At 38.8% G+C, this 27,845-nt stretch overlaps 1 protein-coding gene across 3 annotated transcripts in view; it reads right to left on the bottom strand.

Moving 5' to 3' along the window:
• The window catches only part of LOC111143445 (sterol carrier protein 2), a 116,939-nt gene that overhangs the window by 58,556 nt on the left and 30,538 nt on the right, over window positions 1-27,845 (bottom strand). For all 3 annotated transcript variants that reach the window (XM_022497196.1, XM_022497197.1, XM_022497198.1), the window contains 2 exons: window positions 16,891-17,017; window positions 3,330-3,393 (listed from right to left, as the gene is read on the bottom strand). In XM_022497196.1, the coding sequence (XP_022352904.1) occupies window positions 3,330-3,393; window positions 16,891-17,017 (191 nt within the window). The remainder of the gene's footprint in view (window positions 1-3,329; window positions 3,394-16,890; window positions 17,018-27,845) is intronic.

Raw genomic sequence — 27,845 nt, 5'->3', positions numbered from 1 at the left:
CATACATAAAATTATATACAGGTCTGATGGCTCAAGAGGCATAAGCTATCCCTCATTCTATACTACTTATCACAGATTCTCACTGCCTTCAAGTATCCTTATAATTTGTGAGAAAACATTTGAGAATTGTTTTGTAATTCAACCTTCTTAAAAATATGTAACAGGGTATCTATAATGACTGGTCAGCAAGCACAGGATTCTCTTTCTTTCTTAACCAAGCAAAACCTAGTGCAAGAAGTTGGCATCTGAAATTTCTGAGCAAAACCTAGAAGGCTATTCTTCACTGTTTTGAAGAGTTTTATATGATGAAACTGATACCCAGAAATAACATCTGCCAGTCAACATAATTGAGTACTTATACTATGCAATAGAAGATTCATGGGGCAATATTCATTCATGCTATATCACTAGTAGCTAAAGAAGTGTCTTGCACATAGCAGGCTACTGAATACCTAGCTGTTGAGTGGATGAGATTCCTTTAGAAGAATGCCATAATGAGTGAATAAATGATGCCTATTCAGGCACAGTGATAAGTAAGAGAAAGACTAAGAAGATTTGACTCTCAAGGGAAAGTTAAGAACTACTCCTTGGGGGCACCTGGGTGGCTCAGTCCGTTAAGCATCTGCCTTTGGCTAGGGTCATGATCCCGGAATCCTGGGATCGAGTCCTGCATCAGGTTCCCTGCCGGCGGAAAGTCTGCTTCTCCCTCTAACCCTTCCCCCATCATGCTTTCTCTCTCTCACTTTCTTCTCAAATAAATAAATAAAATCTTAAACAAAACAAAACAAAACAAAACTACTCCTTGGAGCTTCAAAGCCAAGAGACTGCAATGCTGTCAATTCCTCAATATGTTGGTATAGCTCCTTACTATTCAGAAAATCACAAATATTTTTAATGGTTTTCCAAGTTCTAAGGACAAAGAATTCAGCTTTAGACCATTTTTATGGACTTAAGACTACTCATCCAAACTTTACTATTCGGTAACAGCAAAGTTATAACTTATATAGTATATAACATATACTATGTTCCAATACCATCTTCAAAGAAGACAGACTTATAAAGAACTAGGTACGATAGTGTGATGTGTTACAATATAAAGTATAGAGACGGCAACAAAACTCATGAGGAAAAAAAATATGCCCAGGAAGCTTTAAGAAGGCATTAAGAGGGGGCCCCTGGGTGGTACAGGTAGTTGAGTATCCAACTTTTGATTTCAGCTCAGGTTATGATCTCAGAGTCATAGGATCAAGCCCTGCATTGGGCTCTGAGCTCAGCAAGAAGTCTGCTAAAGTATCTCCCTCTCCCTCCACCCCTCCCTGTACTTGTTTTCCATCTCTCTCTCTCTCTCAAATAAGTAAATAAATCTTTAAAAAAAATAAAAAGATGTTAAGAGAAGCAATGACATTTGGGTTGGGGATTGATGGGTAAGTAGATATTCACCAAACAAAAGAAAGGCAAAAAGATATTCCAAGGAGAACTAACAGCCTAACTAAAAACACAAAAGTGAGTGCTATATACTATACTTGGGAAAAAACAAGTAATCTGGTGAGGCTAGAGATTGGGAATAGCCAGAAAGTGGCAGGAAATAAGACTGGCAAAGTAGGGGCGCTTGGGTGGCTAAGTGGGTTGAGCCTCTGCCTTCGGCTCAGGTCGTGGTCTCAGGCTCCTGGGATGGAGCCCCATATCAGGCTCTCTGCTCTGCAGGGAGCCTGCTTCTCCCTCCCCTTCTGTCTGCCTCTCTGCCTACTTGTAATCTCTCTCTCTCTCTCTCTCTCTCTGTCAAATAAATGAATAAATTCTTTAAGAAAATTAAAAAGACTGGCAAAGTAGAGTGGGCCATATTATAACAATCTTATTATCTCATATGAAGGAATTTGTATTTTATCATTTAAGCAATGAAAATTCACTAAAGCTTTTGTACTACCCTTACATCTTTCATAAAATACCCTTCCATCTAGGGCATGGGATTAGACATTATTTGTTAATTAAGTATGCCCTGAACTCAAACATCAATTTAAAATTAGGAGAATCAGGAGACCTAGCAGTAGCATGAAACATCAGAAATATGTGGTAATAATCCACTTGTGGTATAAAATATTCCTTGTCATGGTTTTATGTTTGGATATATGACAAAATTTGTTTAATAGTTCAGAAACAATTTACTGAGCACCTATCATGTTCCAAGCTCTGTGCTGAGCATTAAGAACAGGAAGAGATGGCTCTGGCCCTCACCAAGTTTACAATCTAGTAGGAGGAAATATAAGCATTATTTTACCAATACTTAGAATGATCCTGTGCAAGTTGCTTCATTTCTGTAAATCTCGTTTTCCTATCTATAAAATTAGAATAAAAATATCTACCTTATAGGGTCCTTGAGAGGATTAAATCAAAATGTACACAAAAATACCTAGCACAGGGGCACCCAGGTGGCTCAGTGGGTTAAAGCCTCTGCCTTTAGCTTGGGTCATGATCTCAGGGTCCTGGGATCGAGCCCCGCATCGGACTCTCTGCTCAGCAGGGAGCCTGCTTCCTCCTCTCTCTCTGCCTGCCTCTCTGCCTGCTTGTGATCTCTGTCTGTCAAATAAATAACTAAAATCTTAAAAAAAAAAAAAAAAACCCAGCACAGTGACACACAGTTGGGATTTAGTAAAGCTAGCTATTACTCTTTTACTGCCTAGTGGTATTCTTTTGTAGAAGTTATGGCTAAGTGGCACTAATTCAATTGCCAGTGAACCAATTTTATTCAGCAACCATTAAACACAGGCTATAAGCCTGGCATTGCACTAAGCATGAGGGATTCAAAGATGAATGATCTGTAATACACAGGGTGTAATTCTACTTCAGATCATTTAGGATATAAATAACCGTATTTTTCTACCAGAGTAAGTGTTAATGACACTGACATAACTAAAACACATTACTAAAGTAATACAAATAATTTAATAGAAAGTCATTAAAATGGCTACTAATATGCATTTTATGAACATTTTAAGAAAAGTTTTAAGGAATGGTTTAAAATGATCACTGGTTATATTCAACTAAAATTATTTAATAAATTTCATTACTGCAATTGTAATGTATGACCAATTACATCTTTAACACCAACCATTCACATTCTTTCGTAAACTTAAAGGCGTTCTAAATATAAACAGACCCAAAACTAAAACTGTAGTCAAAAGTTTACTTGGGTACAAGCCTTTTATATGAAAAACAATACATATTCTAGTTAATACCTTTGAGGTCTTACATTTGCTTTTTAAGTATAAAGTTATACATTACATAGCAGGATATCCCAGATTTTCACTATTTCATATTTCCCAAGTACTTACGGGTTGTTAACTGAATGTTTATGATTTTTCCAGCCAATTTTTGCAAACTGTTCAACTGTTGTTCCTGTTGAGAAAACAAACATCTATTAGTGGGTCAATGCTTTCCTATCGCTTATTAACAAACATGGCAATGGTACTCAGTGCCCCGCCAAATATTTCTACCTTTTCCCTGGTATAAATGATCAATTTCAACGACCTTTTCCCTGGTATAAATGAACAACTTCAACACTGATCCCTCACATAAAAATTCCTTTAATTAAACTGTAGTATTATTGAATCCACTAATAAGCATATGACATGAAAACAGTTCAAACTGGCCAATTCTACCTAGTATAACTAGAGTCCAATTTTAAAAACTAGAAAATATAGCCTGAGATTAACAGTGGATATAAGGCAGGAAAGCACTGCCAGAAATCTTTCAAGGAATGTACCAAAGCTACCCAATACCTGTAGATTAAATGAATTTTACAACTCACAGCCTCTAGGACCTGATCCTTCTCCTTCCTTATGATAAAGCAAAAGGGTCTTCAGAAAAGTTACAGCTTAACAAGAAATATGTATGTTTTTAAATTCCTTAAGAGGGCTTAAAGATTAGTGTCAGGAAAACAAAAGCATATATTAAGAAACTAAAATATGAAAAAAATTTTTACTACTTTTTTAAAAAGATATTTTATTTATTCATTTGAGAGAGAAAGAGAGCACGAGCGAGAGAGCAAGAGTGTGCGCAGGGGAGAGGGTCTGAGGGAGAAGGAAAAGCAGACCTACCCAGGGTTCATCCCAAGACCTCAGGATCATGACCTGAGCTAAAGGCAGATGCTTACCCTGAGCCAACCAAGTGCTCCCCCCAACGCATTTTTTTTTTTTTTTTTTGCTACTTTTAAAAAGATAAAGCAGCATACGATAGATTTTGAATCCCACTTCAGGGCCAGAAAGGCCAAGGAAGGAGAAAGTCCACTGTAGGAGCTGATAAAGTTATGTTAATGTATGGCACAGGAAAATGAAGAGTCCCCATTTCTGCTTCATCTCTATCTTCTCTGGCAGGAGGATGATCTTCAGAGCAGAAATAACATACATACAACTCAGCAAATCTTAAAGAAAGTAGGGTCCATACTAGTGATCTCATACCCATAAGAGTGATGATCAGGAGGAAGCCAATATGGATTCAGTAAGAATAAGCCATAGCAGATTTATGTCTTGTTTTGATTGGTTTGACTAGTAGATCAGATGAAACACGGTATCTGTATATCAGTAAGACAATTAAAATTTTTAGGACATCTTTTGGGACAAGGTAAGGAAATACTACAGTGTGGGTTTTAGTTTTTCTTTTGTTTGGGGGGAGCAAACTTTGATGTCACTAAAAAAATGAGGGGGAACACCCGGGTGGCTCAGTCGTTAAGCTTCTGGCTTCAGCTCAGGTCATGCTCAGGTCATGATCCCAGAGTCATGACCCTGCTCAGCAGGGAGCCTGGTTTCCCTTTGCTTGCTGCCCCCCTGCTTGTGCTCGCTCTCTCTCTCTCTGACAAATAAATAAATAAAATCTTTAAAAAATAATAAAAATTAAATAAAAATTTTAAAATGAGGGTTCTTTTGTCTAATAAGTTTAGATAATACTGGGTTAAACAAAGTTAAACATATTTCTTTATAGCAAGACATTCAGAGCCTTTACTATTATTACATGTATATTATGACTGTCTAAAAAGGGATTGAAGGAAGACACCTGGGTGGCTCAGTTGGTTAAGCATCTGTCCTCGGCTCAGGTCATGATCCCAGAGGCCTGGGATCAAGTCCCGCATCAGCCACCTTGCTCAGCGGAGAGCCTGCTTCTCCCTTTCCCTCTACCTGCTGCTGCCCATGCTTGTGTGTTCTCTCTCTCTCTGACAAACAAATAAAATCATTTAAAAAATAAATAAATATAAAAATAGAAAGTGGTTAAAAGATGATGCATCTCCCAACTTATCTGACCCATGTCACAGAGAATGTTATAAGGTTAACATTCCACAGAACACACTTGTGAAACCACCAACATTGACCTGGAGAAAAGTCTTTAGTGCTAACCTCTAACCTCAGCCATGTTCTGGCTAGTATATCTACCAAAAATTGGGTCAGAAAATTAAAGGTATGCTCATCAAACCTGAACCTGGGAAGGACTGCTAGAATGTTGAATCCAAATAGATTTCAACAAGGTTTATTAATGGGTTGGATAGGAATGTAATTAATTAAAGGACCCAATTCTATTTCTAGAACTCCAAAACAACCTGGCAAAAGGAAGAGCAACTATGAGAAAGGCTCTTGAGGTTCTATTTGACTACAAGCTCGATATGATTTAAGTGTGTTGCAACTACCGGAAAAGCTTACATGTGAACACAGTATCCTCAATGAGACTGGTGATGACGGCTCATGAAACCAGTCAAATGAGAAACAGTTAAAGAGAAGAAGAGAAGTTAAGCACAACATCTGGCTGGCTCAATTATTTGAAGAGCTATAAGGTGAAAGAGGCTCACCCTTTACGAGCCTCAGAAGACAGAAACAGGAGCATGGATGGGAACTACAGGGAGAGAGATCTGATTTCAACAATTGGAATCACCCAAAAAATGGAATGAGTGGCCTCTGTTGGTGGCAAGTTCCTTGTCACAAGAAGTACAAATGCTCTATTGTCACATATTAGAAGATTTACAAGTAATTCATGCATGGATTGGTAGGAAGAGGGGCAACTGAACTGTACAAAAGCATTTGGCATAGTGTCTGATATAAGAGATATTCAATAAGTGTTGATGTCTTTTCTTTTTTTCCTTACCCTGGGATCCAATTAATCTATAGAAGATGGCAACCCTTTAAAAAATATTCTGCCAGTGACTTACCATATCTTTATTAAACCTATGTACTAATGATGGGCTTGTTGACCACTGATCCTGAACTGCTAATTCAGACGCTTGGTTATTCAAAGGATACTCCTAGTATAAAAATATTTCAACCTTCTTGAATCAAACTTTGAAGCCACAAAATACTGCTGATTTTACGGCAGAATGTGAGGTACTACAAACATTTGTATACACTCATGTTTAGTATACATTCACAAAGAACAATTTCAAATGACAATTTCAGAGCCCATAATATTTTACAGTTTATTAAAAATCTACTGGATGAAGAATAACATTTCAACTAAAGTACTATACATTTATAACTCAAAGTTTGGGCTAGAAAATTATCCAAGTATTCTGAACAATATAAAACTTGAGGAAAGATGCTCTCTTGCATGCTCACTTGCTCACTCTCTCAAATGAATAAATAAAATCTTTTTTGGAAAAAAAAAAAAAAAAACTTGAGGAAAGATATAAGCTTATAAACACACCAGGCATAGGATTTCCAGGTAGCTGAGGACAATGAAGGCTGCCTAAATCTCTTCTCTCTCCATATCCTCCAAAAACAACATAGAATGACAAGAACTGCACAAAACCATACCCTCCACAAAACTAGACAAGAGAAAGCCCCAAAACTCTGAAGTATCTATAAGTGAAGGGGAAAAAAGGGAAAAGCATGACCAAATTCCAGTTAGCGATTGCTCATGCTACCACAACAAGCCTTAGGGGGCCCTGAAGAAAAACTATGCAGAGGAGAGAAGAGAAACACTACAATAGTTCTAAAGCTACCACCTGGGGCGCCTGCATGGTTCTGTCCCTTAAATGGGTTAAATGTCTGCATTCAGCTCAGGTCATGATCCCAGGGTCCTCAGCAGGAAGCCAGCTTCTCTTCTGCCCCTCCCCCCTACTCATGCTCACTTTCTCTGGCTCTCAAAAATAAATAAAATTTTTAAAAAATAAAATAAAATAAATAAATAAAACCACCACTGGGAAGAGAAAGACTCCCCCACAAATGTGAAAAGAGTGAACAATATTAATACAGATCAAAGCATGACTGCAGGGAAGGGTCTGAAAAGTACAGAGATTCAAGGTGGTAATCATTGAAAAGCATAGCTCTGGAAGAAAAAAAGGGAGGGGTGCAAAAAGAAAGGGAAAGGTATCCTTTGGTAGCTAGATAGTGAAAGAGGAAAGAGGCAAAGGGGGAAACCTTTAGGTTTCCAAATCTTTTTGCAAGACAAAAAAAGAAACAGAAATCAGAGGACACACAACCCATTTTTCAAAAAAATCCACTACAGATATAAGACATTACTACCCTGACATAAGAGGGAGCCACAGAACCAGGAATCACCCCATATCACAATGCAATAAAACTAAAAAGCATTTTTTTAAAGATTTTATTTATTTATTTGACAGAGGGAAAAAGACAGCAAGAGAGGGAACACAAGCAGGGGGAGGGGAGAGAGGGAGAGCAGGCTCCCCGCTGATAGCGGAGCTGGATGCGGGGCTTGATCCCAACACCCTAGGATCATGACCTGAGCCGAAGGCAGACACTTAACAACTGAGCCACCCAGGCACCTCAAAACTAAAAATTATTAATAAATTTAAAAAATTAAGAGGTGCTTGGGTGGCTCAGTCAGTTAAGCGTCTGACTTGATTTTGGCTGAGGTCATGATCTCAGTGTTGTGATACTGAGCCTCACATTGGGATCCAAGGTGGCCATGGAGTCTGCTTAAGATTCTCTCTCCCCATCTTCCTCTGCCCCTCCCCACTGCCACCGCTGGCCCATATGCACACACATGCTCTCTCTAAATAAATAAAGTAAAATAAAATAAGATAAAAGTACATCTAGAAATTTAAAAAATATTTCCATGAATCAACTCCTAGGTAAAAAATAAATTATTAAAGAAATGCAAATGGAAATTATAAAATTCACTGTAAACACTTCATATCACAATCAATGTGATATGTTTAAAGCAGCAATCAGGAAAACACATAGCACTAAACACAAGAAAGAAAGAATGATAAAATGTGATATTATTTGGCAATGAAGAGAAATAATGTCCTTGTACATGCCATGCATGAATGAACTGGGAAGACATTATACTAAGTGAAAGAATCCAGTCACAAAGGCCACATATTATGATTCCATTTAAATAAAATGTCCAGAATATGCAAATCCATAAAAACAGAAAGCAGACTAGTGGCTGCCAAGTGCCTGAGAGGAGTGGATAATGGGGAGGACCACTAATGGGTACGGGGCTTCCTTTTGGGGTGATGAAAATGTTCTGAGATTAGGTATGGGTAATGGTTGCACGACTCTGAATATAGTAAAAATCACTGAGTTGTACACTTTAAAAGAGTGACTTTAATGAGATGTGAATTATCCCTCAATAAAGTTGTCATTAAAAAGAAAGAAAATGTATTAGATTTCCAACTCAAAAACTAGAAAAACAACTGAAGTAAACTAAAAGAAAGTACAAGGAAGATAAAAGCAGAAATTAATTTGGTAAAGAATAAAAAGAGTAGACATAATCAAGATCTTGTTATTTTAAAAATTTATAAATAGGGAAACTACTATTAATTTAATTTTTGTTTTTTTAATTTTTTTTTAAGATTTTATTTATTTATTTGATAGAGATCCAAGTAGGCAGAGAGGCAGGCAGAGAGAGAGGAGGAAGCAGGCTCCCTGCTGAGCAGAGAACCCGATGCACCCCTACTAATTTAATTTTTAAAAGGAGAAAGCATGAGGGGCACCTGGGTGGCTCAGTGGGTTAAGCCTCTGCCTTCGGCTCAGGTCGTGATCTCAGGGTCCTGGGATCGAGTCCCGCATCGGGCTCTCTGCTCTGCAGGGAGCCTGCTTCCTCTTCTCTCTCTCTCTGCTTGCCTCTCTACCCACTTGTGATCTCTCTCTGTCAAATAAAATAAAATCTTAAAAAAAAAAAAAGGGAGAAAGCATGAATACACAAAAAATAAAAAGTAACAAGAGAAGGGCACCTGGGTGGCTCAGTTAATTGAGCCTTGGTTGGTTTGGATTCAGCTGGTTGACTTTGGTTGACTTGGTTTCAGCTCAGGTCCTGATCTCAGAGTCTTGGGATGGAGCTCTGAGACATGCTCACCACTCAGTCGGGAGTCTGCTTGAGATTCTCTCCTTCCTCCTCTCCCGCTACCCTTCCCCTGCTCATGCTTGCACACTCTCTCTCTCTCTCAAATAAATAAATCAATCTTAAAAAAAAAAAATAACAAGAGGAAAATGCTATTGAAATAGAAACAAGTTTTAAAATTGTAAAAGATTACTTTTCTGACTTCTATATAAAGACTTGGAAATCTAAATGAAATGGGTAATTTCCTAGAGATATACAGACTGCCCCAAATGACCTCCCTAAAGATAAGATGTTTAAACATAAAGAAATATATAGGGGCGCCTGGGTGGCACAGTCATTTAAGTGGCTGCCTTCGACTCAGGTCATGATTCCAGGGTCCTGGGATCGAGGCCTGCATCAGGCTCCCTGCTCAGTGGGGAGCCTGCTTCTCCCTCACCCACTCTGCCTGCTTGTGTTCCCTCTCTCGCTCTGTCTTTCTCTGTCAAATAAATAAAATCTTTAAAAATAAATAAAAATAAAAACTAAAAGCAATACTAAAAGCAACTAAAAATTGGGTCTGCTTTAAACAGACATAAATAGATAGATATAAATTACCAAGCAACTACCAAAAAGAAAAAAAGAGAGAAACAGGCCAAGATTGTTTCACAGGGAATTCTACCAAACCTACAAAGAATTGTAGTCCCAATACTCCACAAACTGTATCAGAGCATTAAAAGTAAAGAAAGTCTTCCTATTTCTTTTTATAAGGGAAGTACAAAATTAATACAACTTGGTATTAAAACAAGAGAAAAAGATAAAGACAAAGGAAAAAAGAAAATTATACACCAATATCACTTACTAATACTGATTTAAAGTACTACATAAAATAGTGACAGAATCTAACCCCCCCCACACACAAAAATCAATACATCATGACCAAGTGTCATTCATTTCAGATATGCAAAGTTGGTTCAATATCAGCAATCCATTAATAAAATATTCTAATAATAGATCTAAATGAGGGACATAACGCAATTAATTCAACAGGTGCTGGAAAAAGCCTTTAACAAAATATAATTTCCCATTCCTAAAAGATAAGAAAAGAAAACAACTCAAAAAAACAACTGATGAACAACTTTCTGAACACAACAAAATTATATTTGTATATATATATACGCACACATATATTTATGAGCCTGAAGCCAGCAGCCAGAATCTTATTTAATGGGATAATAACATCTCCCATAATGGATTGTTATAAGGATTGATTAAGACAATAAGACAACATAGGTATGGAAATTCATCCATTCATTCAACAAATATTTATTGACTCTTTACATATGCTAGGAACTATAGAAGAGAAAGGAAAAAGCAAACAAACCAACTTTCTTCTGTCTAGATTACATGCCAAGCACTGTACTAAGCTGGGTATATTGAAAGTAAACAAAACAGACAGGGATCCTGCTTTCATGGAGTTTACAGAACAATGAGGAAGACAAAAATTAAACAAATAAAAACACACAACATATATATGAATGTAAATGTTGCCAGATGTTATGAAGGAAAGCAATAGGGGACTATCTATGAGCGAGAATAACAGGAAGACCTACTTCAATCTGGATGGACTAAGACGGTCTTTCTTTGAAGATTAATTACAGAACACCTGTTTTGTGTCAAGCACTGATCTCAGTAACAGTCACTGACTAGGGAATAAAACAAAACTCAGTGGCCTTATAGAACTTAGATTCTGGCTAGAAGAGACGGTCAATAAAGAAAAAATACACATGCCAAATTTTTATAAGTGTTCTATAAAATAGTAAAGCAGGAGACAGAGGATAGGGAGTTCTGGGAAAGAGGGTGATGAAAGAAGCAGACGACAATTTTGAAGCAAAGACTGATGGCGTAAGCACTGATGGGATCTTAGGGTAGAGAATTCCAGAAGTGGAAACAGCAAGGCCCTGCCTAAAGTAGGAATGTGCTTACTGTTCTCAAAAACAGAAAGGATAATGTGGCTAGAGTACAATGGTGAAAGAACAAAATGGTAAGAGATGAGGTAAGAAAGCTACGGAGGGTAGGAGGCCAGACTGTGTAGAAGTTTGTAGCTATAATAAGACTTCTAAGTTTCAATCTGAGTGTGATGAGAATACATGGAGAGTTTTGAGCAAAGGAGTGAAATGATCGGGCTTATATTTTAAACACACTGTTCTGAAGGAGGATTTAGACTATAATATAGCTATTAAGTACTGCGTTGTCCTTCCCACTGCTCAAAATAAAGTTGTTTCTTAACTACACCTGTCTGTTGTACTCCTATAGCAGCCAGGGATGGTTGGTCACATACATGTCAATAAAATTAAATATTGATTTGACTGGTGATTTTTGAATTAAAAAACAAAACAAACAAAACACTCCTCTGGCTATAAAGTACAGATTTGCTTGCAGAGATACACAAGCAAAAGCAGAAAAACCAATTAGGACTTCTACAATCCAGGTAAGAAATGATGGTGGCATGCACTGTAGTATAAGTGCATGAAAGGGTGAGAAACGGATACTAAAAAATGAGTGAAAAGGTTTGCCAATACAGTGAATGTCAAGTTCAAGTAGAATCAAAAACAGCTTCAAGGTTTTTGGCCAAAAGTCCTAGAAAGATGGCATTACCATTTACTGAATGGGGAAAACTTCAGGAAGAACAGAGGGAAAAGGGGAAGTTCAGGGAAAGAATTAGGACTTCAGTTTTAGACATACTAAATTTGAGATGCCAGTTAGATATCCAAGTAGAGATACTTTTGTAAAGTGTTGGAGATATGAAACAAGTTTTTGTTTTTATTTAAGACCTAAAGGATGGGGGTGCCTGGGTGGCTCAGTCAGTTAAGCATCTGACTCTTGATCTCAGCTCAGTTCTTGATCTTGGGGTTGTGAATTCAAGCCCCATCTTGGGCTCCATGCTGGGCATGGAACTACTTTAAAAAAAAAAAAAAGGAGGGGGGCACCTGGGTAGCTCAGTGCGTTAAGCCTCTGCCTTTGACTCAGGTCATGATCTCAGGGTTCTGGGATCAAGGCCTGCATCGGGCTCTCTGCTTGGCAGGGAGCCTGCTTCCCCTTCTCTCTCTGCCTGCCTCTCTGCCTATTTATGATGGGTCTCTGTCAAATAAATAAACAAAATCTTTGGGGGAGGGGGGGAAAGGATGAGGACAGATGACCGTGAAAGAATGGAGTAAAGAGCAGTGTAGCCAAAGGGAAGGGAATATGAGACTCTAAGGCAGAAAACAGTTTGGCTTACTGAAGAGACAGAAAAAAGGCCAGTCTGCTTAAACCCAGGAGACTATATAACCAGGATGAAAACAATAAGAAATTATTTTTTTAAAATACAGAGTCTCCTTATTCTACAATAACAAATGATACATATTTTGGTACCTAACTGGTACAGACTATGTCCCTGACAAAACTCATATGTTGAAGCCCTAACCCTCAATGTAATGTTTGGAAATGGGACTCCTTGGAGGTAATTAGAGTAGATGAGGTCATGAGGGCGAGGCCTTCATGATGGGTTAGTGCCCTTCTCTTTTTAAAAAGGGGAAGAGAAAGATGTTTCCTTCTTTCACTCTGTCTCTCTCATTCTCTCTCTCTGCACCCGCACAAAAAGAGGTCATCTAAGTATACATGAGAGGGCAGCGAACTAAAAAAGCTATCTTGTACCTTGATCTTGGACTTCTCAGCCTCTAGAATTGTGAAAAATGAATTTTTGTTATTCGAGCTACCCAGTCTGTGGTATTTTGCTAGAGCAGCCTGAGCAGACTAATATACTGGAATTGGGGTTACACTAAACAAAAATGTGAAATATGTGAATGGCTTTGGAAACAGAAGATGGTTATAAGGAAACTGCTAGTGAAAGCCTAAAGTGCCTTAAATAAACTATTAATAGAAGCCTCCAGATCCTTTGAGGATGCTATTGGTGAAGGTTTGCAAAATGATAAAACCTTACTGAGGACTAGAGGAAAGGAGAGCCTTGCCACAATAGGAGCAGAAATTATAATAACTATTATTTGCAGTTATGTGAAAATTAGATAAGGAAAATATTGAAGGTGCCACATGGTTTCTTCTTGCGTTTATAGGAAAAAATCTATATTGCTATATTGAGGAAAGGGCTGTTAAATAAAAAGAATTCAGGACTTGATGGTCTTGAAAATTTAAGTTTCTCAAAATGGGAAAAGATGCTAAAATTAAGAAGTGGCATTTGAGCAAAGATCAAATTCAGGGCACTGTCAGGAAAAAATGATCCAAAGATGAGGCCCAGGGTGTGACAAATCTTTTGTTTTAGATCTCAGATCAGAGGTGATGCCTCAGGGGCACCTGGGTGGCTCAGTGGGTTAAAGCCTCTGCCTTAGGCTCAGGTCATGATCCCAGGGTCCTGGGATGGAGCCCCACGTAGGGCTCTCTGCTCAGCAGGAAGCCTGCTTCCTCCGTCTCTCTCTGCCTGCCTCTCTGCCTACTTGTGATCTCTGTCTGTCAAATAAATAAATAAAATCTTAAAAAAAAAAAAAAAAGAAGTGATGCCTCAGAATATAGTTTGAATAGAAAAAAGCCCTCTAAAGAGGAAAAGCCTCTGCCTCACAAATCCTCTATCAAAGAACTACAAGGAAGCTTAAGAATGTTGTCCCTCAGCCATCTCAGAAAGGACCCAGGGAAGAGAGCTTATCTCAAAGGGATTTGCAGGTGTAGCTTTTTGTTTAATGGAGTGGCCCAAGGAGATTCACAAGAGACCCACAAAATTCTTAAGATAAAAATAATCTACATAGAGGATTCTTGGGTATTAACATTCTATTTTTTACCTGGTAGGTGGTTTTGGTCACACTGAGGAGCTCTGTGAGAATTCAATAAGCTGTATATTTATGTTTTGTGCACTTCTCTGTATTGAGTTTTAATGCTCAACAATGAGAACATTTTTAAAAATTTGACAGACAGAGATCAAAAGTAGGCAGAAAGGCAGACAGAGAAAGAGGAAGGGAACCAGGCTCCCTGCTGAGCAGACCCTGGAATCATGACCTGAGCCAAAGGCAGGGGCTTAACCCACTGAGCCACCCAGGTGCCCCCAACAATGAAAATTTTTAAATTAAAAATAAAAAAAAGCTGGGTTCAACCCACTAACTCAATTCCATTATTTCCTAGCAGGTCACAATCCACAGTTTGAAAAATTATGGTCTAGGTAAGAACTGTGGTAGTGAAAGAACTGGAAGGAAGAAACATTTGTAGTCTGCAGGTAGGATTGACAGGACATAACGAGGGACTAGAATAGGGGAAAAGGAGGGAGAAATGTCAAAGATGATTCATGTTACTTTTTTTTTTTTTTAAGATTTTATTTATTTGACAGAGAGAGATCACAAGTAGGCAGAAAGGCAGGCAGAGAGAGGAAGGGAAGCAGGCTCCCCGCTGAGCAGACACCCCCCCCCCCCCCCGCCAACGTGGGGCTCGATCCCAGGACCCTGGGATCATGACCTGAGCCGAAGGCAGAGGCTTTAACCCACTGAGCCACCCAGGTGCCCTGATGATTCATGTTTCTGCTTTGATTATCTAAATGGATGTAAGTGCCACTTACTGAGATGATAAAAACTAGACAATGAACAAGTTTAAAATTATGGGAGAACACAATTAAGAGTCTGCATCTGAACATATTAAGTTTGGGACACCTGGGTAGCTGTCAATTAAGCGTCTGCCTTTGACTCAGGTCATGATCCCAGGGTCCTGGGATGGAGCCCCGGCACCAGGCTCCTTGTTCAGTGGTGAGCCTGCTCCTCCCTCTGCCTGCTGCACCCCCTGCTTGTGCTCTCTCGCTCTCTCTGACAAAAAAAAAAAAAAAAATCTTTAAAAAAAAAAATGAACATGTTAAATTTGAGATGCCTATTAGAGAAACAAGCAGAGACCCAAGATGCCAACTAGATATGTGAGTACAGAGGCCATCACTGGCCCCCCTCTCCCTGCAAGTATATTACTTTGGGTATTTTTTCCTCATAGGACTAATAACTACCTGAAATTATCTTCATTTTTTTCATGTGTTATTGTCTGACTCAAACTAGAAATTTAAGCAAAAATTTCACATCTCAGCTGCTTATTGACAGCTTGTGAATGAATGCACTAATACACTTAATTATTTTTCCCTCTTAAATGTCCTTTTAGGTCTATCTTTGTAGTTTCCTACCATAAAAGAAATGAAATATATTTCCCTATCCCTTGATTCCAAGTTTGCCATTAACTTGCTTTGGTCAACAGCCTAAGTTTCAAAAGGCTTTACATGTTGCAGATAACTCCCTTGTCCTTCTGCTGTCACCATGAAAAGGACACGCCTGGGCCAGGTCTCTGGTCCCAGGAAGAGGAGAGACATATGACCCTGCCAAACAAGAGTAGAACAGAGCTTCCAACCAATCAACAGTCATATGATTAACCCAAACAAGATCTGAGCTCAGCTTAGATGAGCTGATTCCCAATCTACTAATTTGTAAGCTCCAATAATAAATAATTATTTTTTAAAATCACTGAGTTTTGGCATGCTTTATTACAAAGCAATAGCAAACTGATATACTGCTATAGTCCAATGCCTAGAACAGTGCCTAGAATATAATGAGAGCTCAAAAAATATTTTAATTGAAAAGGAAATGCACAAGGAATAGCCTGAGAGGTAAGAAAAACCAGGACAATGAGATGTCATGAAAGCCAAGAGAAGAGTAAGTTTTAAAGAAGGAAGTGGTCAAAGGGATTCATGGTGCTGAAGTTTGTTAAATTAGGATTGAAATGTATGTACTAGATATGGCAACATGGTCTTCAGTGGTAGCCTTGAGAATGGAGGGAAGACAGATTGGAATGGACTGAGTTTTAAAATGTAGGAAATAGCTATAAGAAAGAAAATTCTCATGGCCAAAAACTAGCAATGCTCCTCCCACTATTCTTCTTTGAAGATTTTTTTTCCTTTCTAATTATTTGGTCTATCAAACAACCTGGGATATTTTTCCTAGAGAGAACAGGAATATTGACGTTTGAGTATGATCATTTCCTTTCTTATCTAATAGTACACAGCAAGGCACTGATTCAGGGTCATACAATTAAAAAAAAAAAATCCTATCTGCACCATCCCATGCTTTAACTAACTGCTAAGGCAAGCCGATCATTGATCATCAGTCAAAAAATTAGGATGTTTACCTACAAAATGCAAATCAACTATGAAATTTAAATCTAAGAAAACATTGTGAAATGACAGATGATGGATTCTTGGTGAATTCAAGTACTAAGAATTAAATTTGGCTATATAAACATATTACCAACAACATGCTTTAAGTGTCATCATATTCAGAACTGATGAACCTCAATTTATAGTTCATGATTAAAGGGGACAAGATTTATGTTATTTTTCCTATTTCAATTTCTTGGTGTGGAACACTCTACGTATTTCCCATATGCTGTCCTATATAAATATTTTCTCTAAAACTAAATCCTAGGTGAACTATTTCTCCAATTTAATTAAAAAACCGTTTTCTATCTTATATATCCTGGCATTGTCCACAGATCCTGAATAAATTCCTGTTGTTTCTCATCATATGCATACAAATACCAATAGGCCTTAAAATTTTTTTAACATACCATATTTTTCCATGTGCTCTTTTCCAGCAAATGCAAACATCTGAGGAGTAACTGGTTTGGCAGACAATCCATATTTATTGATCAGGACCTCAAGATGTTTATCAATTGGGTTGATCCTATGTGAAGACTAAGAGAGAGGGAAAAAATTAGTAAGTACGTGATATGATAATTGTCTCTTTTGACTATTACAGTGTTAACTAAAACATATACATATTCTAAGCACACAGTAAAGCAAAAATAAGCAATGTAAATAAAATCAGTCAGGAAATGCGTTGCAGGGAAACATGGAAAGGAAAAACAATCAAGTGAGGAATTAATTTTTCACGAAATATTTATAAAGAATCCAGTGGGGGGTGGGGAGATGCCTGGGTAGCTCAGTCAGTTAAGTGCCCAACTCTTGGTTTCAGCTCAGGTTATGATCTCGTCTCGTGGGATTGAGCCCCACGTCGGGCTCTGCACTCAACGGGGAGTCTGTTTTGGATTCTCTCTCCCTCTCCCTCTTGCTCTCTCTCTCTCTCTCAAATAAATAAATAAAATCCTTAAAAAATAATAAGAAAATAAAAATAGATAAAGACTCCAATAGGTACCCATAACTACTCAAGATGCTGGGGATACAATGTGAATAAAATAGGTAAAGCCTCTGCTCATCTGGCATTTACATCTGTGGCAGGGAGGGGCAAAGACAGAAGATAAAAATAAATTAAAATGTAAATAGGGGTGCCTGGATGGCTCAGTCAGTTGAGTATCTTACTCTTGCTTTGAGCTCAGGTCATGATCTCAGGGTTGTGGATCAAGCTCTGCCTCAGTTCTGTGCTCAGTGCTGAGTCTGCTTGTCCCTCTCCTTCTGCTCCTCCCCCACTCACTTGCTCTCTCACTTTCAAATACATAAATCTTTTTTTAAAAATGTAAATAATAGGGGCGCCTGGGTGGCTCGGTGGGTTAAAGCCTCTGCCTTCGGCTCAGGTCATGATCTCAGGGTCCTGGGATCAAGCCCTGCTTCGGACTCTCTGCTCAGCGGGGAGCCTGCTTCCTCCTCTCTCTCTGCCTGCCTCTCTGCCTACTTGTGATCTCTCTCTGTCAAATAAATAAATAAAATCTTTAAAAAAAAAAAGACATTATGTTAATAAAAAATAAATAAATAAATAATCTTTAAAAATGTAAATAATAATGTTATAAAGAAGAATAAATCCAAGTAAGGGAATAAAGACTGGAGATAGGAAGTGTTACTTTAAACACAACTGTCAGGGAAGGTCTCACTGACCAATGGTATTTGAGCAGGAATGTGAAGCAGTAAGGAGTAAGTCATTTGGGTAACCTTGGGAGAGAAGAATTCTAGGCAAAGGGAACAGCAACAAAAAGGATCCTAAGGCAGGAGCATGCTTGGGTGTTTGAGAAAAGAAGTAAATTAGGATTAGGATAAAGCAATACTCAGAAAGTATAATCACCTTTGTTTCTATATTACTAGAGTGCAAGAACATATTTCCTAACACTAATATTCCACAAAGGGAAAGTTAATAGTTTCTTCTCAGTTTACCTACTAGATTATGAACTCCCTGAAGTCATGAATTCTTTTTTATATTTGTACCTTTGTACAAATACCCAATGCCTAGCATATGGACTGAAACACAGAAAACATTCTATAAATAACTATTGAATGAATAAATGAAGATTATTTTTTGATCCACAAGGCCTTCCAGAGGGTATACTGTTCAGCCATTCTCTTTGAAGAAGAGAAAATAGTCTTTTTTATTTTATTTATTTATTTATTTATTTTTGGTAGGCTCCATGCCCAGCATGGAGCTCAATGCAAGACTTGAACTCATGACCATGAGATCAAGACCTGAACTGAGATCAAGAATCAGATGCTCAGGACGCCTGAGTGGCTCAGTGGGTTAAGCCTCTGCCTTCGGCTCAGGTCATGATCTCAGGGTCCTGCTCTCTCTGCTCAGCAGGGAGCCTGCCCCCCCCTTTCTCTCTGCCTGCCTCTCTGCCCACTTGTAATTTCTCTGAAAAAAAAAAAAAAAAAAAAAAAAAAAAAAAAAAAAAAAAAAAAAGAATCAGATGCTCCACCAACTGAGCTACCCAGGCACCCCAAGAAAAAATCATCTTAAAGAAAATAAGTTTCAGATATGATAAAGAGCTTGACAATCCAAAGTATACTTTAATATAAATGGGTCTTGTGTAGTCTCTGAACACAGAAATCCAAAAAATAAGTACCTATAATTATATGTTTGGATGACTACAGATAGAAATTTTTTTCTGCCAAAAGAAATTTTGAAAAACCAAGAGAAAATGTTCATTGTTAAGTAAAAAAAGGGATGCTAATTAAAACAATGTGGACTACAACATGATGGATTACAGAAAACAGATTTATCCTTCTATATTAGCCAACTAAAAACCTGGACAAAATATACAAAGCAATCGTTTTCAGACAATGTACAAGTAGAAAGCATTGTATAGTGACCTCTGAGTTAAGGAAAGTAAGTAAGATGAGCATTATGATTGTCCCCAGATTGCTACCTGTAAAGAGTAGGGAAGAGTAACACAGAGTCCAGCAGTCTTCCTAAGTTGAAGAAACAGAGTTCAGAGAAACCAAGGCATCTAGAATTCACAGAAAAAAGAAAGAGAGAGGGGTGGGGGCGAGCATATGCACATGCTCTGAACATGCAAAGAGTGTTGAGTCTTCAGTGAGTCTGATCACTACATGAATATGAGGAAACTACTGAGATAAGGGAAAAAAAAATCACTGGACAGGAGCAGACAGAACAATTCCCAATGCTCACACAGGGCCAGAAATAGTTTTTATTCTCAACAACCATAATAGAAAGATCTCCTAACGTATGAGGTATCAATAGAATCCTAAGGTTATTGCCTGAAAGGCCAGGTCAGATTAGCCTACGAATAAAGGCTGTTCTGATTCTACCTAACAGAGCTTAAAAGCAAATCTCAAAAAGGATCAAACCGTTTCTAAAAGAAACTTACCCAGAACACATCCCCAGATAGTTAAAAGAATATAAAAATTTAACACCCAACAAAGTAAAATGTACAATGTCTAGCATCTAATCACAGATCATAAGGTATGCAATGAAATAGAAAAATACAACCTGCAAAGAGTAGACTACCAATCAATAGAAAGACTTAGAAATGACACACGGTAGATTTAATAGATACCATTAAGAGGGTTCATAAATATACTCCAATTGTTCAAGAAGGCAGAAGCATAAGCATGACAATGAAAAATATGGAAGAAATAAAAGACCCACACAAAACCTTTAGAGATTTAAAAAAATACAGTATCTGAAATGGAAAGTACACTGAATGCAATTAACAGAAGACTAGACAATATAGCAGATTAGTGAACTTAGGTACATAACAAAAACTACATGAAGAGAAAAAAAACTCTAGAAAAAAATTAATAAAGCATCAGTGAGTCATAGAACAACAATCAAACTTAGTAAATGTATCACTGGAGTTCCAGAAAAAGAGAAAATGCGGAGAAAGAGAAGTCAGAAGAAAGATATTTAAGATATAATGGCTGGGGACACTGGGTGGCTCAGTCAGTTAAGCATCCAACTCTTGATTTTACCTCAGGTCATGATCTCAGGGTTGTGATATCGAGCCCCGCATTAGCTCCATGCTCAGCACTGAGTCTGTTCCTCTCCCTCTCCATCTCCTCCCACTAATGCTTTCTCTCTCTCTCTTTCTCTAATAAATAAAACAATAAAATCAAAGACATAAAGGCTGAAATTTTTCCAAATCTGATGAATACTATAACTCACACATCCAAGAACCTCAAGAAACACCGAGCACAAAAAAATGACAAACCTTCACCAAAGTACATCATAATAAAATTGGTTAAAAATCAGTGATAAAGACAAAATCTTAAAAGCAACCAGAGAAAAAGGCATGTTAAGAATAAAGGAACAGAATAGCAAGATAGCAGAGGTGTAGGGAACCTCGTTGCTGCCACCGGTCCCCTGAATTGAACTGGATATCTACCAAACCCACAAAATCAGCGTGAGATGTAAGAATATCCATCTGGATCTCTACACTCAGAAAAACACCACCAGGGTGAGTGGTGGCTTCCAACACTCCAGATTTTCCTCAGGTTCATCTTGCCTGAGTCGTGGTTGATATTTCGGACTCTGTACATTCCCTCAACCATCCCTCAAGAGAATGACTAGGAGGAGGGATTCCCAACAAAGGAAAGAACCAGAGACAATGGCCTCTGCCACAGACTTAATGGATATGGATCTAAGGAAGATGTCTGAAAAAGACTTCACAGTAACATTTATAAAGTTGCTATTTAGGTTTGAGAAAAGCATTAGTGACGGTATAGAATCTCTAAGGGCAGAATGTAGAGCTACTGTCTCCAAAATTAAAAATGCTGTGAAGGAGATGCCATCTAAACTGGATACTCTGGGGCACCTGAGTGGTTCAGTGGGTTAAAGCCTCTGCCTTCCACTCAGGTCATGATCCCAGCGTCCTAGGATCGAGCCCCGCATCAGGCTCTCTGCTCAGCAGGGAACCTGCTTCCTCCTCTCTTTCTGCCTGCCTCTCTGACTACTTGTGATCTTTGTCTGTCAAAGAAATAAAATCTTTAAAAAAAAAAGAAGAATTAAAAATAAATAAATAAATAAATAAATAAACTGGATACTCTGAATGCCAGGGTAAATGAGAAAGAAGAGCGAATTAGTGATCTAGAAGATAAGCTGATGGAAAGGAAGGAAGTCAAGAATGATAAAAATAAACAACTACAAGCTCATGAGATCAGAAGTAGAGACATCAATGACACCATGAAACATTCCAAAGTCAGAATTATTGGGGTCCCTAAGGGGGTGGAGAGAGAGAAAGGACAAGGATATATATTTGAGCAAACTGTAGCTGAGAACTTACCTAATCTGGGGAAGAAAAGAAGGATCCGTGTCCAAGAGGCAGAGAGGACCCCTCCCAAGATCAATAAAAATAGACCAATGCCCCAGTATATAATAGTAAAACTTGCTTATCTTAGAGCCAAGGCAGCTATCCTAAGAGCAGCTAGGGGGAAGAGATGTCTTACCTATGGAGGGAGGAACATCAGAATAACATTAGACCTGTCCACAGAGACCTGGCAAGCCAGAAGGGGCTGGCAAGACATAATCAGGGTACTAAATGAGATGAACATGCAACCAAGAATACTTTATCGAGCAAGGCTGTCATCCAGAATGGATGGAGAGACAAAGAGCTTCCAGGACAGGCAGAAAGTGAAAGGATATGTGACCACCAAGCCAGTGCCCAGCGGTGGGGGGGGGGGGCATGGGGGCGCATTGTTCTATAGAAGAAAAAAGACCCCAAGAGTAATACAGACCAGAAAGTAAGAGATAATCTACAGAAACATGAACTTCACAGGCAATAGATGGCACTAAATTCATATATTTCAATAATTACTCTCAACATGAACAGCCTGAAAAATGAAATGGCACAGGGTTTCAGATTGGATAAAAAGACAGGGCCCACCCATATGCTGCTTACAAGAGACTCATTCAGAACCTAAAGACACCTCCAGATTGAAAGTAGGGGATGGAGAACCATTTATCATGCAGATGGACCTTGAAAGAAAGCTGGGGTAGCAATTCTCATAACAGACAAACTGGATTTTTAAACCAAAGACTGTAGGAAGAGATGTAAAGGAACACTATTATCATACTTAAAGGGTCTATCCCACAGGAAAATCTAAAAATTTTAAGTATCTATGCCCCCAACATGACAGCAGCCAACTACATAAGCCAAGAGTTAACCAAAGTAAAGAATCATATTGATAATAATATATTAATAGTAGAAGACCTCTCAGCATTGAACAGGTCATCTAAGCAGAAGATTAACAAAGAAACAAGAGCTTTGAATGACACTTTGGACCAGATGGACTTTGTAGATACATACAGAACATTCTACCCTAAAACAACATAATACTCATTCTTCTTGAATGCACATGAAACTTCCTCCAAAATAGATAACATACTTGGTCACAAATCAGGTTTCAACCAATACCAAAAGATTGAGATTATTCCCTGCATGTTATCAGACCACAATGCCTTGAAACTGGAACTCAATCACAAGAAAAAAATTGGAAGGAATTCAAACATGTGCAAGTTAAAGAACATCTTACTAAAGAATGACTGGGTCAATCAGGAAATTAAGGAAGAACTTAAGTCATGGAAACTAATGAGAATGAAATCACATCAGTCCAGAATCTATGGGATACTGCAAAGGCTGTCCTTTCAACAATGTGGCAGGATACAAATCAAAACCACAATGAGATATCACCTTATACCAGTTAAAATGGCAAAAATTAACAAGACAGCAAACAACAAGTGTTGACGAGGATGTGGAGAAAGGGAAGCTCTCTTACACTGTTGGTGGGAATGCAAGCTGGTACAGCCACTCCGGAAAACAAGATGGAGGTTCCTTAAGACATTAAAAAGAGAGCTACCCTATGACCCAGCAATTGCACTACTAGGTATTTACCCCAAAGATACAGATGTAGTGAGAAGAAGGGGCACATGCACTCCAGTGTTCATAGCAGCAATATCCACAATAGGAGCTGACAGGCCCTTCAACAAATGAATGGATAAAAAAAGATATGATTCATATATACAATGGAATATTACTCAGCCATCAGAAGGAATGAATACCTACCATTTGCATCGACATGGATGGTACTGGAGGGGATTATGCTAAGTCAAATAAGTCAAGCAGAGAAGCAATTATATGGTTTCTCTCATATGTGGACTATAAGGAATAGCGCAGAGAATCATAGGGGAAGGGATGGAAAACTGAAGGGGGAGAAATTGGAGAGGGAGATGAACCATGAGAGACTATGGACTCTGGGAAACAAACTGAAGGTTTTAGAGGGGATGGGGGTTGAGGGGATGGGGTTACCTGGTGATGGGCACTAAGGAGGGCACGTTTTGTGATGAACGCTGGGTGTTATACCCAACTGGTGAATCATTGAACACTACATCAAAAACTAATGATGTACTATACAGTGGCTAACTGAACATAATAAAAAAAAAGTGAAAAAAAAAAAAAAGAACATAGGAACAACTAAGGCACCTGGATGGCTCAGTGGGTTAAGCCTCTCTGCCTTTGGCTCAGGTCTTGATCTCAGGGTCCTGGGATGGAGCCCCGCATCGGGCTCCCTGCTCAGAGGGGAGCCTGCTTCCCCCTGCCTCTCTGCCTACTTGTGATCTCTCTCTCTCTGTCAAATTAATTAATTAATTAAAATAAAAATGTGTTCTTTAAAAAAAAAGAATATAGGAAAAATGAAAGTTGAAGATAGTGAACCAATATCCTTAAAGCACTATATTGTTTTTAAAAAACTGATGCTAGGGGTGCCTGGGTAGCTCAGTCGTTAAGCATCTGCCTTCGGCTCAGGTCATGATCCCAGGGTCCTGGGATCGAGCCCTACATTGGGCTCCCTTCTCAGCAGGAAGCCTGCTTCTCCCTCTCCCAGCACCCCTGCTTGTCATCCCTCTATTGCTGTCTCTCTCTGTCAAGTAAATAAATAAAATCTTTAAAAAAAAAGATAAAAATTTGATGCTAAACTAGAATTCTGCACCCAGCAAATATATCTTCCAAAAAACAAGGTAAATAAGACTTATTAAAACAGGGGCACCTGGGTGGCGTTGGTTAAGTCTCTGCCTTCGGCTCAGGTCGTGATCTCAGGGTCCTGGGATTGAGCCCCACATCAGGCTCCCTGCAGGGAGCCTGCTTCCCCCTCTAACTCTGCCTGCTGTTCTGCCTACTTGTGATCTCTCTCTGTCAAATAAATAAAATCTTTTTTAAAATTCTTTAAAAAAAAACATACAAAGCTGAAGAGAATATATCACCAGCAGATCAGCACTATACAAAATGTTAAGGAAAATTCTTCAGGCAAATGGAAAATAATCCTAGAAGGAAATGTGAATCAACAGAAAAGAATAAAGAGCTCAAAATAAAGAATAAAGAAAAAAGAAAAATGATAAATATGTGGATAAATACAAATTATCTTTGAAATTACTTTTAGGGGCACTTGGGTGGCTCAGTGGGTTAAAGCCTCTGCCTTCGGCTCGTGGTCCCAGGGTCCTGGGATCGAGCCCCTTCATCAGGCTCTCTGCTCAGCAGGGAGCCTGCTTCCTCCTCTCTCTCTCTCCCTGCCTCTCTGCCTACTTGTGATCTCTGCCTGTCAAATAAATAAATAAAATCTTTAAAAATAAAATAAAATAAAATTACTTTTAAATAATCTTTAAAAACTAAAATTATGGGGCGCCTGGGTGGCTCAGTGGGTTAAAGCCTCTGCCTTCGGCTCAGGTCATGATCCCAGGGTCCTGGGATCGAGCCCCGCATCAGGCTCTCTGCTCAGCAGGGAGCCTGCTTCCTCCTCTCTCTCTCTGCCTGCCTCTCTGCTTACTTGTGGTCTCTCTCTCTGTCAAATAAATAAATAAATAAAATCTTAAAAAAAACAAAAACAAACAAAAAAACTTAAAATTATCTCTTTTTTTAAGATTTTATTTATTTATTTGACAGACAGAGACACAGTGAGAGAGTGAACACAAGTAGGGGGAGTGGGAGAGGATGAAGCAGGCTCCCGGCAGAGCAGGGAGCACAATGCAGACCTTGATCCCAGGACCCCAGGATCCTGATCCGAGGCAAAGGCAGACACTTAACAACTGAGCCTCCCAGGTGCCCCCAAAAATAAAATTATCTTTTTTCAAAATTGATTAATTATTTAAATAAATTCAGAGGTTTCCTCTCAGGTCCTCTCTCTCTTCAGGAGCTTTATACTATCCCTCAATAAACTTTGCTTTGCTGCCCACAAAAAATAAATAAATGAATAAATAATAATTATAAACTCAATAACTGTTGTAGGGTTTACTATATAGATAGATAATTGTAAAATGTGCTTCTGGAAGAGGCAAACAAAAAAAATACTTTGTAAGGTTCTTATAATACTATAGTGTACAGTTACAATACTACTCAAAGGTCGTCTGTGAATACGTTAAGAATACATACTATGGGGGCACCTGAATGGCTCAGTGGGTTAAGGCCTCTGCCTTCGGCTCAGGTCATGATCCCAGGGTCCTGGGATCAAGCCCTGCATTAGGCTCTCTGTTCAGCAGGGAGCCTGCTCCCCTCCTCTCTCTCTGACTACTTGTGATCTGTCTGTCAAATAAATAAATAAAATCTTAAAAAAAAAAAAAAAAGAATGCATACTATGCTCCAACAATACCAAAAAAAAGTCATTCACCACAATCAATGGGGATTTATTCCTGGGTTACAGGGATGGTTCAATATCCACAAATCAATCAACATGATATATCACATCAGTAAGAGAAGGGATAAGAATGTTATGAACAGGGGCGCCTGGGTGGCTCAGTGGGTTAAGACGCTGCCTTCAGCTCGGGTCATGATCTCAGGGTCCTGGGATCAAGTCCCGCATCGGGTTCTCTGCTCGGCAGAGATCCTGCTTCCCTCTCTCTCTCTCTGCCTCATCAGGCTCTCTGCTCAGCAGGGAGCCTGCTTCCTCCTCTCTCTCTCTCCCTGCCTCTCTGCCTACTTGTGATCTCTGCCTGTCAAATAAATAAATAAAATCTTTAAAAATAAAATAAAATAAAATTACTTTTAAATAATCTTTAAAAACTAAAATTATGGGGCGCCTGGGTGGCTCAGTGGGTTAAAGCCTCTGCCTTCGGCTCAGGTCATGATCCCAGGGTCCTGGGATCGAGCCCCGCATCAGGCTCTCTGCTCAGCAGGGAGCCTGCTTCCTCCTCTCTCTCTCTGCCTGCCTCTCTGCTTACTTGTGGTCTCTCTCTCTGTCAAATAAATAAATAAATAAAATCTTAAAAAAAACAAAAACAAACAAAAAAACTTAAAATTATCTCTTTTTTTAAGATTTTATTTATTTATTTGACAGACAGAGACACAGTGAGAGAGTGAACACAAGTAGGGGGAGTGGGAGAGGATGAAGCAGGCTCCCGGCAGAGCAGGGAGCACAATGCAGACCTTGATCCCAGGACCCCAGGATCCTGATCCGAGGCAAAGGCAGACACTTAACAACTGAGCCTCCCAGGTGCCCCCAAAAATAAAATTATCTTTTTTCAAAATTGATTAATTATTTAAATAAATTCAGAGGTTTCCTCTCAGGTCCTCTCTCTCTTCAGGAGCTTTATACTATCCCTCAATAAACTTTGCTTTGCTGCCCACAAAAAATAAATAAATGAATAAATAATAATTATAAACTCAATAACTGTTGTAGGGTTTACTATATAGATAGATAATTGTAAAATGTGCTTCTGGAAGAGGCAAACAAAAAAAATACTTTGTAAGGTTCTTATAATACTATAGTGTACAGTTACAATACTACTCAAAGGTCGTCTGTGAATACGTTAAGAATACATACTATGGGGGCACCTGAATGGCTCAGTGGGTTAAGGCCTCTGCCTTCGGCTCAGGTCATGATCCCAGGGTCCTGGGATCAAGCCCTGCATTAGGCTCTCTGTTCAGCAGGGAGCCTGCTCCCCTCCTCTCTCTCTGACTACTTGTGATCTGTCTGTCAAATAAATAAATAAAATCTTAAAAAAAAAAAAAAAAAGAATGCATACTATGCTCCAACAATACCAAAAAAAAGTCATTCACCACAATCAATGGGGATTTATTCCTGGGTTACAGGGATGGTTCAATATCCACAAATCAATCAACATGATATATCACATCAGTAAGAGAAGGGATAAGAATGTTATGAACAGGGGCGCCTGGGTGGCTCAGTGGGTTAAGACGCTGCCTTCAGCTCGGGTCATGATCTCAGGGTCCTGGGATCAAGTCCCGCATCGGGTTCTCTGCTCGGCAGAGATCCTGCTTCCCTCTCTCTCTCTCTGCCTGCCTCTCCATCTACTTGTGATCTCTCTCTGTCAAATAAATAAATAAAATCTTTAAAAAAA

The sequence above is a fragment of the Enhydra lutris genome, unplaced genomic scaffold (assembly GCF_002288905.1).
Source record: "Enhydra lutris kenyoni isolate GAN:26980312 unplaced genomic scaffold, ASM228890v2 scaffoldscaffold9, whole genome shotgun sequence".
Taxonomy (NCBI): Eukaryota; Metazoa; Chordata; class Mammalia; order Carnivora; family Mustelidae; genus Enhydra; species Enhydra lutris.
The sequence above is the reverse complement of the archived record's forward strand: the minus strand, read 5'-3'. Positions and strand labels throughout refer to the sequence as shown.